Raw genomic sequence first — 16453 nt, 5'->3', positions numbered from 1 at the left:
AATAGATGTGATCACCTGATGCGAGCTTGACTCATGTGACCTACCAGGACTAACGCTATATACTTTATATTTTAGATAAACTGCACCAACTAAACTAACAGTGAACTTGTAATCATATTGCAGCAAACATTTATACAGAGGAAAAAGTTGAGAAATTCAGTTGTAGAAATAGTTAAATAAAGAAGAGGAACTGTGATCTGAATGTGTGACAATTCACAGCTATCAGTCCAAACTGGGTTCAGAGATGATCTCAGATCAGTGTGGGTTAAACTAGTGTGGTCAAACTAACTGAGTTCCCACAGCCAGCAGTAACACACTTCTGAAAACACTAGACCACAAACCACAACACAAAGAGACAAAAGATGAACATTAATATTGAGAGGAGAGAAAAAAAAGTGCTTTAAAAATACATGTTTATACACAACTTCATTTACACACTTTGATTTTATATATTTTTCCACTTACAGATAAAGTAATTCTGTATTTAGTAATTCTGTGACTAGTAACTCTGGTGCTTCAAATTTAGTGATTAGTGCATACACATACATACATAAATTTTATGCCCTTTCTACATCTACAATACATCTTTACACTAATAACATTTTCAAAAATTTCTGTTTTGCTACCTAATAATATGTTATTTGTTTTTAAATGAACTTAAACAGCAACGTTTTACTCCTTTAGCTCTTGAGGGAAGATTCAACAGATTGAGGTGTTTACAGAATGACTGCAGGTTAAAACTGCCTGAACTGATCTCAGTTCTCACACTTCTCCATTATGACTGACATTGTGTCACTAAATAGCAGCATTTAAACACTCAGTCAGATCAGAGGAAGTGAACAAACACAGGAAGGGTGGATAGTTTTTAAAGAAAGAGTTGTGAGCATATAATGAAGAGGAAGACTGACAGAAAGAGAAAATGGCTGATAAGTGTCATTTGTGTCTGCTGGGACTGATCATTCTCTCTTCACTTCTCACAGGTAAACACATTTCTACATGCTCTTTAAATTCATGTGAAAAAGTTCAGTTTATATCCTCATACAAAAGTTTATATAAAATTTATATATGAAAAACAAATGTTTCATATGAATATATCACAATGGTCATTAAAATGTTCTTGTGTTTCAGGTACCAGTGGAGTGGATGATGCTCATGTGTTCATCAGTTCTGGTGAAAATGTCCGTCTGCCCTGTAATAATGATCTTCATGACTGCAAATCAGCTACGTGGAATTATAACAGATTCAGACATTCAGCAGCAGTTGAACTGATTGGTTCAGGGATAAAGAAGAATAACACAGAGAGTCATGAGAGACTGAGTCTGGGGTCTGACTGCTCTCTGAACATCAAGAACGTCACAAAAGAAGATTATGGATTTTACAGCTGCCAACAATGGTCAGATGTGAATGGACGACACCAAAAACAAGGAACTGATATATTTGTTCATCTACATGTTCTTTATGGTAAGCAAATTCTTAATTTAAACTCTCATGATGATTGTAAATTGTGTGATTTGTGTGTTATTTTGTGTTTCAGTCTCTTCATCATCCTCACAGACTGAGATCAGTGCAGGCAGCTCTGTGACTCTCTACTGTCAGTTGTATTCATATTCACATAGTATACTCTCTTGTGATAATTGGATCCGTTCTAAGGGAATTCAGCTGTTCTGGGTGAATCAGGCTGGTGTTAAACTGACAATATCAGACTCCAGATATCAGGAATCAGTTCCAGGCTACTGTATCATCACTGTGAATACAACACTCCTGAATGAAGATGACAACAGAGAGTGGAGATGTGAAGTTACTCACAGAAATCAAGTCAAGACCTCAGTCACATATACTGTCAAGAGTTCAGGTGAGAAAACAATCCCATCAATCAGTTTTAGACCCTTATAATATCACTGACACTAAGGACTATTAATATTGTTCAAGTAGAACAAACCAAGGTATACAATCTTCTTTCAGTCTGACAGAAGAGAAACTCAAAGCCCTGCTGCAAACTAATGTATACTGCAGTCAAGTGTAACAGTCCAATGAACAGTCAGTGATGATCAAAGTTAAAATATGATGGCCATATTCTACAGCAGGTCTTATAATATGACCATTCAAGCTAACTGTGATGACGAGTCAGACACGTGAGGATCCATCTACAGCTTCTTTACTGAGCAAGCACACAGTATAGCGAATTCTCAAAAACACAAAACAGGCAGAGTGAATGGAGGCAAGCGGCTAGATTCAGAGTCTGTGTAACTGGCGAAAGGGTCGAGGCAGGCGGAGAGAATCAAAGTCCATGTAACAGGCAAGAGGGACGGGGCCGGCGGCTAGAATCCAAAACAAGTTAAACAGTCCAGGTAATAACAAAAGGGCTATGCAGAGAAAAATGTTCAGAAATGATCACTGTGGCAAATCAAGACTTCGAACAATGAACAGGAAACAGGCCCCTTTTAAAGGGTGTGTGATTGGCTGCAGGTGAACGTGATCAGTCCTAGGTAAGAGGTCTATGGGAAATGGAGTCAGAATGAAAACTAGTACTCGGGTGAACGCTCCCTCTGGTGGTGCAAGAGAGATGGTGCGGGAACATAATTTGTAACAGAGCCCCCACCCTGCGAGTGGTCAGTCACTCCGCATGTGTCCTATGGAATGCTTCCTTGAGCGTGGAATGTGGGAGAAATGCAATAATTAGCGAGTAAATCTAACCTGTAAGAAACTGGAGTAATTTGTCTGATAATTTTGAATGGAACAACATACCTAGGACTGAGCTTCTTGCAGGGAAGTCTGAGGCGCATGTCTCTGGTGGAAAGCCATACTCACTGGCCAGGGGAGTATTCGGGACCTGGATGGCAACGGCGGTTGGCCTGTTCCTCCTGTCATCTCACGGCTCGTTGTAGATGGACATGTGGTCTGTTCCAAGTCTCTTCGCTGCATCGTAACCATTCTGTGACCGATGGTAGGTCGGACAGCTCTCCCGTCCTCTCCTTTGAGCATATTCTGCCCACGTCAAGTACCTGCTCCAATCTGTTCTGACAGTAGGTTCTGAGGAATCGTGTGAGTGTAGGAGCCGATGATCCTCCCGTGAAGTCACATACACAGGAACTCTCGCAATGCCAGTGCGAGATCGTAAAATAATAAACTCTTATCAGACAGGAAGATCCAGGAAGGCCCAGGAGGAAAGACCATTTGCTTATCAACCACCTGGCCCATCCTTTCCTCTAGCAACAGGGGGCAGGTCACTACAGAGAAGAGGCCAAGGATCTAAGCTATCACACTCATACAAAACAATCACATATATATTCCGAATGCACAATCAGAAACCTCTCATGTTTGATATCAATTTTATAGTCTCAGTGCGGTTGGAAATAATATCTCAGTCCCATACCAGTTGAACAGACCAGAAATAAAGATCTGAAACTTAAGGAAAACTCTGTTCTCCTGATATGGGTGGTGTTGCTGAAGAGGTCTGTACCACATGCTGTTTTCACACCCCCAACTTTAGGCTTCAGCAAAAGGTCCTGTGAAGTTTTATTATGCTAAATTTATGATTGTAATGTTCTGATCTGGGTACTTAAAGAGGATTAGCGAAACATTCAGGGAAGCATCTGTAATCAGAACTTCCCGCACGATTGTCGTGTGTCTCTCTATTTGCCAGGTATGCTGACTCTTTGTTAGTATTTTTATTTTCTCGGTTTTGAATTCTATGCTGATCAGTAATGTAACTAAAATGTGATGTTTTCCTATAAAGGTTGTATTTCTTTTTATTAATTGAACGTACTTTTGATTGAGCTTCCATTGCTATTTTTAAATATGCCTGGCATAAATAAATGTGAACTTTGACTTATTCTGGACTTCTTGGAAATGATTTTCTAGTAGGTTAATGTGTAGGGTGCTTTCCTCAAGACTGCGCCAGGGCAGCCCACGCCGGAAGTACCGACTGATGAGCCATGGGGACATCACTAGGGCTCCGGATGTTGAGCTGTCACGGGCTTAACACGATGTAGCTCTCGTGATTATGGGGGAAATATATACTTTCTGTTGAGAGCACGCAGGCGCGGCCCACTTTAAGATATGATAATTGCTCTGCATCCTCTGAGTAAGTCAGAAACTGGAGTCAGATTTTTGTTTGGAAACTAAATTTTAATATTTCCAAGTAATTTTTACAGAAGCGCCGAATAAAAACTCGACACGCAAGAAACCTTCAGCTGGACCGCTAGGCTTGCCGTAGCGGGAGGAGCCTTACATGAGTTCCTGATTTAGCCTCTCTGTCTGTCCGTTGGACTGAGGGTGGTAACCTGAGGTGAGGCTGACATAAATATTGAGGAGACCAAAGAAGGCTGACCAAACTCGGGATGTGAACTGAGGACCCCGGTCAGATACAATGTCCTCAGTTAAACCATAGAACCGGAATACATAATTGCAAAGCTTTTTGGTGGTTTCAAGGGCTGAAGGCAACTTTGGTAAAGGGATGAGAATGCAAAATTTGGAGAAGTGATCTATAATGGTCAGAATAGTGATGTTACCTGGATGTCCAGAGCTTGGGTTGGTGTGAACATGATGCAGGAGCTGTCTTCTATAGTGTTCGGGAACATATGTGAGTTGTGGAGGGCATTCGGCAGGTGGTGGACGTTCAGTGTTAGCTAGGTCGATTTTGGTCATTATGTCCCACTGGACTGGTGCGATGAGCAGGCTTTCGGGGATGATGTTCTCTTCCTTAGCCTCAGATAGATGTGACAGAGAATCGGCTTTTGTGTTCTTGGTTCCAGGTCAGTAGGTCACTGTGAAGTTGAAGCGAGTAAAAAAGCCCATCTTGCCTGCCGTGGGTTCAGTCGTTTAGCTGATCTGAGATATTCTAAGTTCTTAGGATCTGTTAAGACTCTGAATGTGTGTTGAGTTCCTTCTAGCCAGTGACGCCATTCCTCTATTGCCGAATTCATGGCTAACAGCTCCCTGTTTCCTACATCCTAATTTCATTCGGAAGGTGACAGTTTCCTGGAGAAGAAGGTGCATGAGAACATTTTAGCAGGTGAGCCGTGATGCTGAGAAAGCAAATTAGCGAAGCCGAGGAAGCGCTGCAGTTCCTTTACTGTGCGGGGTTGTGGCCACGCAGTTACTGCCCTGACCTTGTTGTCGTCCATTGCTACCCTCTGGACTGATGATGTAGCTGAGGAAGGACGTTTTGGTTTGATGAAACTCCCATTTTTCCGCCTTGGCATATAGTTGAAATTGAATTAGGCATTTGAGGATAGAGCGGACATGTTCGTGGAGAGAGTTTGAGTAAATGAGAATATTGTTAATGTATACGATTACCCAAAGATCCAGCATATCCCTGAAGACGTAATTTATGAATGATTGAAACACAGACAGACTGTTGGCAAGGCCGAAAGGCATAACGGAGTATTCATAGTGCCCAGTGGATGTTGAAAAGGCTGTCTTCCATTCGTCGTCCTCCCTGATCCAAATCAGATTGTATGCAGAACGCAGGTCTAGTTTTGTAAAGAATTTTGCTTGAACTTTATGGTGATGTCGTTGAGACCATGGTGGTCAATGCAAGGTCTGAGGCTTCCATCCTTCTTCTTCACAAAGAAGAACCCGGCTGCTGCAGGCGAGGTTGAGGGTCTAATGACACTCCTCCTCAATGTACTTCTTCATGGCTTCCGACTTCGGCTGAGACAGTGGAAAAATGCTGCCCCTGGGTGGTGTGCTGCCTGGGATCAGTTCAATGGCGCAATCGTTAGCACGATGCAGTGGAAGTTGTAAAGCCTTCACCTTGCTAAATGCTTTGGAAAGGTCATAATATTCGGCGGGTAGCCCGTGAATTTTAGGTTGCTCTTCTGTGCAGGAGACGGTGTGGACGGGTACGATAGGTTTATGAGATAGACAGTGCTTGTGACAGGTCTAACTCCACTGTATGATTTTACCTTTTCTCCAGGAGATGTATGGATCGTGTCTGCATAGACAAGGTAATCTGAGAACGAGAGGGTGATTAGGAGAATGGATGACATAGAACTTGAGAGACTCTGAATGCAACATGCCGATCTGCATACACAGTTCCTTAGTGATGGTGGTTATTCTTCTCTCTCCAAGAGGTCGGCCGTCTAACGCCTCCACTGCCAAACGAGAAGTGTATGGGGTTAGGAAAAGATTGTGTTCATGAGCAAAGTCACTAGACATAAAATTTCCCACTGCTCCAGAGTCTAGTAAAGCTTCTACGCTTACGGACTTATGACCTATAAACAACTGTATGGGAATCTTGACACATGTAGTGGGGTATTGGTGTTGGGAACCAGAACTCACCGCACGAGGGGTAGAAGGGTTGGGTCGCACAGGGCATGAAGACTTAAGATGACCAGACTGACCACAGTACATGCACAGATGCAACTGAATTCGATGTTCTCATTCTTCTGGAGTCAGGTATGTGTAGCTCAGTCGCATGGGTTCAACGCCAGAAGCAGCCGAGGGAGAGGTGAACAATGTCGACTGGACAGGTCGGTATGAGCGAATCAAATTGTCGATTTGTATTGTTAACTCGATGAACGCATTTATATTTTTCACCTCGTCATGGCATGTAAGCTCAGCTTGTAAATCAGTGCTCAATCCATGCCGAAATAGCAGTTTGAGGGTGTCTTCTACCCACCCGGTTTGTACAGCGAGTGTTCAAAAGGTAAGCGCAAATTTGGCGGCCGTTCCTCTCTCCTGAGTCAGAGCTAGCAGTTGTTCCCTGGCGCTCTTTCTGCCAGCTGGATAATCAAATGCCCCCCCATAAGAAAATTTTTGTTCATTTTAAATTTAAATGCAAAAATCTAGTGCATTTTGAGAGCGCAATCAAGTGACTAGATCAAATGAAGAAACGTGCTCTTGTAAACAATTTTGTGCTCTAGTAGTAATTTATTTATTGGTTGCATAGATGTAAATGTGATGGTATGGAACAATTTTCACCACATAAATTCTTATAAAAAGCTACAAATGCTATTGTGTCAAGCAGTGTTCGAATTGTGTGTAAGCTCTTGGGGGGTCCCCCTAACCAGGTACTTTAAATGTGGAATTACAACCGCCAGTAGGTGTCAGTAAGGCACAGTTAATAAGTGAGTCATTGCGATTGAACCTAATCATTTAAATGCTTGATTCATTCAGGAACGAAACACCATCATGTTGTTTAGAGACACAAAACAGTGCAATGGCTGTGTTTGGAATTATTTTTGTTGGAGAAATAGAGCAAAAATAGGCAATATGGTGTTTATAATGTAGGTCTCTTAATAATATCTTCTGGTTTATTGAACTGTTATATACAATCAGTATTTGTGAACATTTGTGATTTTTGCAAAAAAATAAAATAAATAAATAAATAAAAAAATAAAAAAGCACTTTTCGTGTGATATTGATTAACTATATGAAATGATATAAATATACATTTTCTGCCCCCATATCCTGAATTTTGGGAAAAATGCATTTTATTAGACAGAATCACGCAGTGAAAGAACACACTCTAAATAAGCACAGTCAGTCTAGCACTCAAAACTCCTCTTACAAACAATGAAGAAGTCCATACACTGTATGATAAATAAATCTTTTACTTACATAGTTCGTACATCTGCACTTTGTTGCTTATGATGAGAGAATTTGCGAGTTCAATCTGAACAAAACTCCAGGTTTCAGCAATGACTGTTCTGAATGCCTCTGATTCGTAAAAGTCTAAACTCGTAAAAGTCGTGTGTGATTTTTTTAATAACGCGTAGAAATAAAATATTATTTAGCATGAGCAGGTCTAAATTTTATTACAGCAATCAAATCTTTTCATTTAATTTCCATTTTAAATAGTTGTATGTTTAAAGTATTGCATTTTTATTGAAAAACCAGGGGACCCCCATGTATATTTTTTGGGTGTTATGGGGGGTCTCTTAATGCTTATGGGAGGTCCAGGACCCCCCCAGCCCCCCAGTTCGAACACTGCTGTCAATAGCAGGGAGTCACTTTCTCCTCATCTTTTGTTGTTCGATTACAGGGGGCCCCTGTGTATATGCTATATCTCTACATTGATTTACAGTTGGTTCGATTCCTTTAGCTGAAGTTGTGTTCAAGATTAATGGTTCAGTACTGAACCATTAATCTGAAAAACAAGCCTTGTGTATTTTAGGGAATAATATTCTAAGATTTTGACATTTAATTTAATACCTTTATCTTAAATGGTGGCAGAGTTGAATGAATTTAAGTAGGTACAGCACATTAAACATATCAGAAATATGGTTTCAGTACTAAAGGGTCAGGGGTGTGCAGATCCATTTGCAGCTTTTATTAAAAACAAACTCAAGGTCAGACAGGCGGGGATCAGAAACAGCGTAAGGAACAACAGAGATAATCAAAAAGAGTAAACCGTGTGCGGGCAATGGTCGGGGCAGGTGGCAGGCAGAGTAAACAATAGTCCAGAGAAACAAAGCAATAGGTCCAATGGCAGGCGGCAGGGAATCAGAGATCTAAACAGTCCAGGTCAAACAAGGTAAATACTTGTCACAGTAACAAACAAGACTTCGCAGGGAGTGAGAGTTCAGAAGCCGTTCATAAAGGATGGCTGATGGGAGGCACCTGTGCAGGTGATCAGGCCCAGGCACGGGGTGTTAAGCCCGAATTGGCTAGTACTCAGAAGAGGGTGCCCTCCGGTGGCGATCAGAGGAAGCTACAGAGGCCAGATTCATGACAATGTACAGTATATATGTTTTTTCGGAACATTTTCGTATTGGTTTCATAGTATAATGTCATGTAGTTAAATTGTTTAATTCATATAGTTATTTATTTGTATTTATTTATTTATTTTTCTTCTTCTTGAAATTAAGCCTTGTGCACCGTGAAGGGCAAATATTTCTGAGTTAGTTTGGGCTCAGAACATAACAGGAACAAAGTGTTTAATTGGTATAAAACTGAATGTCTAATGAATGTTAAATGCCAAACTAAATTTACAGTTAACTTTAAAGTAAGCGAATCTGAAACTGCTCACAGACATCTCATTCCAGATGAATCATGTTCATGAATAAATCGTTAGTTGCTGTGGAACATTTTTTTTTATTATGTAAAGAGAGCTTTGTACTTCTCTAGTTTCCTGATGTCCTTAAAGCAGCAACACATCTACATAAAACATTTTCAGAAACAACAGACAAATTAAACTGAGTAACAGAGGTGTCCTAAAATATATCTAGAAATGTTGAAGTATATATATATAGGTGCATCTCAATAAATTAGAATGTTGTGTAAAAGTTCATTTATTTCAGTAATTTAACTCAAACTGTGAAACTTGTGTATTAAATAAATTCAATAAACACAGACTGAAGTAGTTTAAGTCTTTAGTTCTTTTAATTGTGATGATTTTAACTCACATTTAACAAAAACCCACCAATTCACTATCTCAACAAATTAGAATACTTCATAAGATCAATTAAAAAACAAACAAACAAACAAACAAAAAAAAAACATTTTTAGTGAATTGTTGGCTTTCTGGAAAGTATGTTCATTTACTGTACATGTACTCAATACATGGCAGGGGCTCCTTTTGCTTTATTTACTGCCTCAATTCGGTGTGGCACTGCTGAGGTGGTATGAAAGCCCAGGTTTCTTTGACAGTGGCCTTCAGCTTATCTGCTTTTTTCTAGTCTCTTGTTTCTCATTTTCCTCTTGACAATACCCCATAGATTCTCTATAGGGTCTGGTGAGTTTGCTGGCCAGTCAAGCACACCAACACCATGGTCATTTAACCAACTTTTGGTGCTTTTGGCAGTGTGGGCTATTTGACATTAAGTGCATTATATGAGTTACTTTGGATATAAATTAAAGCAGTTTCAGATAATTTCAGATGATAAAAAAAACGTGACTTGTAGCCCTGAAAATACGGTATAGCAAATTATTTCTCTGACACTTTGAAAACCCCTGTTCTCATAATACATCTGAACTAACATTAATGTTTTACAGCTCAATATAAAACGACAGCAGTGATTTCAGTCCACACCACAAACTCTCAGAATTCCTTAACAACAAAATCACCAGGAGCTACAGATCAAGGTGCTACTGATTAAATCATGATGATGTTAACGGTGATGCTTTAATTTTGACTAATAATCATCAATCCCTGACTGTGACTATCTCTTCTTTAGTGACAGTGATTTCTATTTCTGCTGCTGCATTTGCTGTTTTTCTTCTTGTTGTTCTCTGGCTGATCTGCAGAAAAAGAGCTGGTGAGTTTCAGATTTCCTCCTTTCTAAAAATTAAAAACAGTTTAGACTCACTTTAATGAAGAGCAAACAAGCACATCAAGTTTAAATTGTGTGTATCATATAATGTGAATTATGTGACAATGAGATTCTCAAACAGAAGTTTATTCCTGTAATGTCAATCTCAAAAAGTGTTTAAGTCAAAGAACAATCGTTTCTATCATTCATTTGAATGGTCTTGTAATCTGAATGTCATTAGCATTGTTAGCATCCAATGTTTTGCAAATGTGTTTTATCATAAATACTCATATTATATGAGGCACATTATTTTATTTATTGATTTATTTTCCTCAGATAATAAAAGGGGGACTTATGAGTCAGTGGTGAGTTCAGTAATGCCTTTAAAACTCTTTAAAGCTCAATAAAGTGTTATTTTTGCAATTTTAACTGTTTGTTGTCTGAAGGTCAAAGGTGAGAATGAAGATAAAGGGACGTATGAAACAATCAACATGTCCATTCCTGCTGCTGCTAGAGACAATGTGAGTCAACGAAACATTCAACATTCAGTTCACTGTCTGTTCTAGAATGTGATTTACTGGAAGCTGTTGTATTATTGTACATATTACAATGAGATATAATTCTGATCTGTGTTTTAAACGTTGTTCGCTGCACGTTTGCATGTATGTTTAGGAGCAGACAGATGATGTGACTTATTCTGAAGTCTCTTCTTCCAGTAAAAAGCCAGTAAAATCACTCAATGTGAGTAGCAACACATTCCCTTATTCTTCATCACAGCAGCTTCTCTCATCTATATGCTGCTGAAATGTAGTTCTGAATCTCAATCTCAGACAAATGAAGCTCATGCGCTAATAATAATGACATTGATGGAGAAAATCTGTGCTGTTCTTTCAGGATCATAATGATACAGTGACTTACGCTGCCATCAGATGAACAGAAAATGAGCCGCGGGATGAACTTTACGCCTCTGTGAACAAGAACAAGAACAAATAAACATTAATGACACAGATCACTGCTGGAGCTCATCATATCAGCAGCAGACAATATTCACAACTGTGGTGTTTGGAAGAATTAGACATTTGTGTGAACAAACAAAACTTTTTTTTTTAATTTATTTGTAAAACCTTTTAAAGCAAAGTGCTGTTAAAAATAATAATAAAAAAAATATATATACTTTTTTCAGGAACCCCCAAAAAAAACAAACAAAAAAAAAACATATATTTTATCCCCCAGAATGCGATTTTTAACAGGGGAACCCCCTCGAAATGCGATTGGGCTACTTTTGAGGAGCAACTGGGCAGGTTTTGTTGTGTGTGCCAGTAAACCCTAAATGTTCAAAGTCATCCGCTATCACTGTAGCTAAACTGAATTACAAACATAAACCTTAACTGATGAAACATTAAGTCATTAAAGGATTGTGACAATATATGGTTTATGTGTGTTTTCAAGTCTTCTCCAGGTAATAATTAAAGTATATGAATGATACAGTAGCATTAATTACAGTACAGAAGCTAAATTATATTTTCTGCCTTATTCTGTGATAGAAATGGAGAAAGTGTTTGTTTTAGTATAAATTATTATACTGATTATACAATCATAACCATAAAATTGTCATTAGTAAAATATAGAACAAAAATACTACAGAAGAAAAATTATTGTTTTGTCCAGCAGTGTATTTTATTTCTTAGCCAATTCAAAGTAAGAGATAAGAAAAGTTTGTTTTTATAATTACTTTTAATTATTATTATTATTATTATTATTATTACATTTGACATGTCTGTCCTCCTCAGTGACAATGTCCTATAACATAACTGAATATAAAACTTTATTCTTTATTTGGCAAAATATTTTGTGGCTCCACGTGAATTTTATTCAGTGGGAAAGGTTTGGTGTTGAAGGTTGCAGACCCCTGAAATAATGTAATAATAGTTAATTTAACAACATTAGATGTAACACACAACCCTAATGTACACAACTAATCAGAAAAACAAAAAACAAACAAACAAAAAAAAGGTTCTTTTTTCACTTCCACTAACAGGAAAAAATTACAGACTTTTACTGTTAAAACCATGGTCATTTTTTACAATGTGCTCTTGCTTGCAGCATGTATATTAGCTGTTTCTTTTGACAGTAATTTGATAATTATTTCAGTGTCTGTTCAAATTAATCTTGTTTTTATCAAATATTTTGTATGTATAAAAAATTGTAATTTAAAAAAAAAAAAAAAAAAAATATATATATATATATATATATATATATATATATATATATATATATATATATATATATATATATATATATATATTTTTATTTTATTTTATTTTATTTTTTTTTTTTTTTTTTTTTTTTCATTTTTCCCACATGTTACAATAAGGAGCATGAAAATGTCTTTGGTTAATGTCATGATTTTTGTATTGGTTTTGTTCATGATTAAGACTTGGATGGTGTTTTTTATTAAAGCAGTAATGTCATATCTGTCTATAAAAGGAAGGTAACACCAGTGACAATTTTCAGTGACGTCAACTTAAACCTTCATATGAAATAATGAGATAAATGAGAAAATTGCTGACAACTAAAAAAAATAAAATAAAATAAAATAAGTGGACTTGCCATGGGTCTTTGTTCATAGATCTCCAGGAAAAGGGAAAAAGGAAGTCAAGTGATGTCACCAGTGTGATTTTTATTTCAAAGTAATTTAGTTAGTTTTCAATTTTTGTTAAACAGTAACATCAGTGACACAATTCCAGGGGCCACTACTTTCATTATATATTTTCTAATATTTATTCAGATTTTTAAAATGTAATTTACACCATATATTTGACAATTATGAATTCATTATTGTATTTTAAATGGTAGAAAAACCTGCACTAAAGCACTTTCCCACTCTACATGGCTGTGGGGACGAGCGGTTTTGTGGTGCTTTGAATTCAAAATAATTAATAAAAAAAAACAAAAAACAAATATTGCCACATTAATGGCACAATAAGGTGTAATTGTTTAAATAACAGTGTTTCATTTTAAAATATAAAGAAATTGCAACCCTAACGTGTTTTTCATGTGTAATATTTCTGTAAAGGCTACAGGGACAGAAAAATGGACATTTCAATAGAATGAGTCTGTTTTCTATTAGTGCACGTGATCATTTCACAGCAAGTGCTTTCAGTGTGTGTGTGTTTGTGAGAAACTACAATGACACAACCAAATCAGTTTCCAGTAATGAGAAATTATATTTTGAAAATAATAATAATAAAATAATAAATTATATTTTGAAAATAGAAAATAAATCCTGTGTTAGACCCAACTTGACATCAATACATCTCGTACTGGCCTCTATATAGAAAAAGCAAGCCCTGCAAATTAAAAAATATATAAAAAAAATATATATATATATATCATATATCATGTTCTCTTTACACTGTGACTCATTGGGCCTGACTGTGTTGATCGTCTCTTTTATTACTGCAACACAAACTCAGACAGACAGGATGAACTTCATCAACAACATAACACTGTCCTCTAGTGGAGCACTGAAGAAACTCACATCAATACTCAGTTACTAACATCAGACTATTCATCTGCATATACTACATACATCCCCCTTTTTAAGGACAATGAAGAAAATGCAGAAAAGAAAAATACTCATGGAGTTTTTCCAGTATTACTGTCCTCATACCTCTTGGGATGATGAATTTGTCATTTGTCATTATCAATCCATCACAGATTCATATCGTGTCTCTAATGGGCCAGTAAGTCTTTAGATCTCTGTCGAGCTGTTTCATGTGGTCAGGCCATCCTCGCTGGTGCACTACTCTTAGCTTTGAAGACGTTTCATCTGCTTTTGTCTCTGACTTGTGCCTTTCAACAATTTCAGTGCCCATGAACTCAGTGGTTTCCATTGCATACACTACTCTTTCTTGTATATGCAATGGAAATCTTTCTCTACAATGATGAGGCTTTGTCAGCTTGTAACCATCTTTTTCATCCAAAATTGTGAACAGTTTGTTACCAGTGGGTTTGCTCTGTACATCCTCAGGTGTTTGTATGGAGCAGTGCTGGCATCTAATCGCCTTTTTAGTTCACGAGGATCAAGACACAGTCTAAGTGAGCCGTTTTTCTTTTCAGTTACCACCAGACTGTTGACCCATTTTGTTGACCAGATTCAGTTGTTTACAGGCAGCTCTGCTAAGTATTGGTGGTGTCGACTGCTCTGTAGTCTCGCGTAGCCAGACCTTCAGACTGACGGCTGAAGGTCTGGAATTCATAGCAGCTTTCTTTGGCCAAGGCCCGCCCATAAGGCCGTTTGACCGACATGTCAAACAACCAATCACAGTTCGTTTCGTTCAGCGTCACGTTTCGGGGCGTGGAAATGTACCCACAACAACAGACCGGCGTGCAACAAGTCAGTCAGCATAGAAAATCAAAGAAGGAGAAGAAAACAAGCAGTAAGTCATTGATCTGTTCGTGCACGTATAACACAGTCTATGCCGTGAACCTCGCGTACTTTTGAGAATCCTACGTTTAGCTGATCTTGATAAATGCTCATTGTCACTCATGTAAACACGACAGTTTTTCTTCTGCAATCACACGTCTGCGCTTTGTTTCCCGGCGGACCGAAAATAAACACGACACTCGCGTCCCCCGGAAATCCGTTAAAATTCAACCAATCAGATGACGACTTCGACATTCCTGAAGTGTTTCCAGTTAAGTGTACCATATGCATCAGACGTTTAGCCAATGTTCCGTGGGCGTGACGTCTGAGGCTGAGACTAACTGCTCTGTAACAAAAAACAACAGCCTTGATTCCCTTTGTCTCTTGTGGCACTTCAGGACTGCATAACCAGCCGGTCTGATCCATGTGCCGCCGTATGACACTATCATGGTCTCTGTGGCTTGAGTGTGACATCGCCAGGCAGCTTTCTGATTTGTTTAGGTGAGAGGACATTTGCTTCAGCACCGGTGTCTAGTTTGAATTCAATAGGGATCCCTCTGACTGTCACGGTTGTGTACCACGATTCTTCATTCTTACAGATTGCATTTATCTGTGTGCACTAAAGTGTCCCCATAAACAAACTATCAACAGCTTGGAGTGTCTTCCAGATTTCACCTTGCACATTTTTGCAAAATGGTTGGCTTTGCCACAAGCTCTGCATTTAGCCCCATATGCTGGACACGATCTCTGTGTGTATGTCTGTCCACATCAGGTACATGTTTTTAATGTGCCGCTGACTTTCTCTTTTTTGTTTTGAAACGGTGTGGCTTTAAAGGGCTTGTTTTTTTGTGTTTTGCTCCTTTAATCATGTCAAATGCATGCACTTCACTTTCTTTTTTTTTGCTGATGCCATTATGTTTATTCTTTCCTTGTCAATCTCAGATGCTCTGCACATGTCTACGGTCTTTTGTAGAGTCAGACTTGGTTCTCTCAGGAGTTTTTCTGTCACATTTTGTCTGTCACACTAAAAACAATTTTGTCTCTTATCATGTCATCCTCTGATGCACCAAATTCACAAAGTTTGCTTTTTTGCCTGAGTTCTGTAACAAACGCATTAATCTGCATTGGCTCATGTATAATGTATGTCTCTCAAACACCACATTCATTTTATGTGTGCAGTAGTTTCTGAAAGCTTCCAAAATCTTCTCTACAGTCACTTCTTCTGGTGCTTCTTTTGTCAAAAGTATTGTAAATCTCTAGATCCTCTTCACCTAATGAGTGTAGTAGAACTGACACTTGAACTGTCACACTCTTTTTAGAGAGTTCATGTTGCACACACAGAAGAGGCGGAGTTTTCTGGTGGCACTTACAGTCTTTTATTAGTCACACTCTGAAAAATGAATAAACACAGGAAGAAATTAGAAGAAATTTCATTGTGTTTTGATATGACTGGCAGTGTGACTTCTTCATTAATGAATGAAACTCTTGTTCATAACTCACAGTATACAGTTTCCTGATGTACACAACATTCAGAAGTGATTACAATGTATTGCATCAAATAAAGACTGTAACTCACTTACATTAACATTACAGAAGCATTACAGAAGCACTCCTGTTGGAAGTTTATCTCCTTCAGAACAGGATTTCTACATACTACTGTTGGTTCTCCCAGTTCATTGTAAGTCAACATCTTTGGCTGACGTCTCTGTCTTTGTGGGTAAGTCGTAGGCTGTGGTATCTCAGGTTCACTTTCCGAATCTCGATACTCCGCTTCTGAAGCACTGCACTCCTGTGGGACACTCTCTGAATCTCGATCCTCTGCTAC

General features: G+C 38.2%; 1 protein-coding gene across 1 annotated transcript; it reads left to right on the top strand.

The window, feature by feature from the left end:
• The first annotated feature begins 721 nt into the window (after positions 1 to 721).
• On the top strand, positions 722 to 12357 carry LOC127158314 (uncharacterized). The gene is made up of 9 exons (XM_051101475.1): positions 722 to 980; positions 1129 to 1461; positions 1535 to 1852; positions 9943 to 10032; positions 10125 to 10205; positions 10536 to 10564; positions 10646 to 10720; positions 10872 to 10940; positions 11094 to 12357. Exons 1-9 carry the CDS (start codon positions 920 to 922, stop codon positions 11130 to 11132), a joined length of 1095 nt encoding a protein of 364 aa, XP_050957432.1. The 5' UTR covers positions 722 to 919; the 3' UTR covers positions 11133 to 12357.
• The last annotated feature ends 4096 nt before the right edge of the window (positions 12358 to 16453 follow it).

Source organism: Labeo rohita, unplaced genomic scaffold (assembly GCF_022985175.1).
Source record: "Labeo rohita strain BAU-BD-2019 unplaced genomic scaffold, IGBB_LRoh.1.0 scaffold_1449, whole genome shotgun sequence".
NCBI lineage: Eukaryota > Metazoa > Chordata > Actinopteri > Cypriniformes > Cyprinidae > Labeo > Labeo rohita.
Note: the sequence above shows the minus strand (reverse complement) of the source record. Positions and strands in the feature narration are given on the sequence as shown.

Bases quoted from the DNA above. Each gene is read 5' to 3' on its own strand.
- LOC127158314 (XM_051101475.1), top strand. From the start codon at position 920: ATGGCTGATAAGTGTCATTTGTGTCTGCTGGGACTGATCATTCTCTCT. The intron at 10,033-10,124 runs GTGCTACTGATT...TCTCTTCTTTAG, and splicing joins ACCAGGAGCTACAGATCAAG to TGACAGTGATTTCTATTTCT. The intron at 10,941-11,093 runs GTGAGTAGCAAC...CTGTTCTTTCAG, and splicing joins AGCCAGTAAAATCACTCAAT to GATCATAATGATACAGTGAC.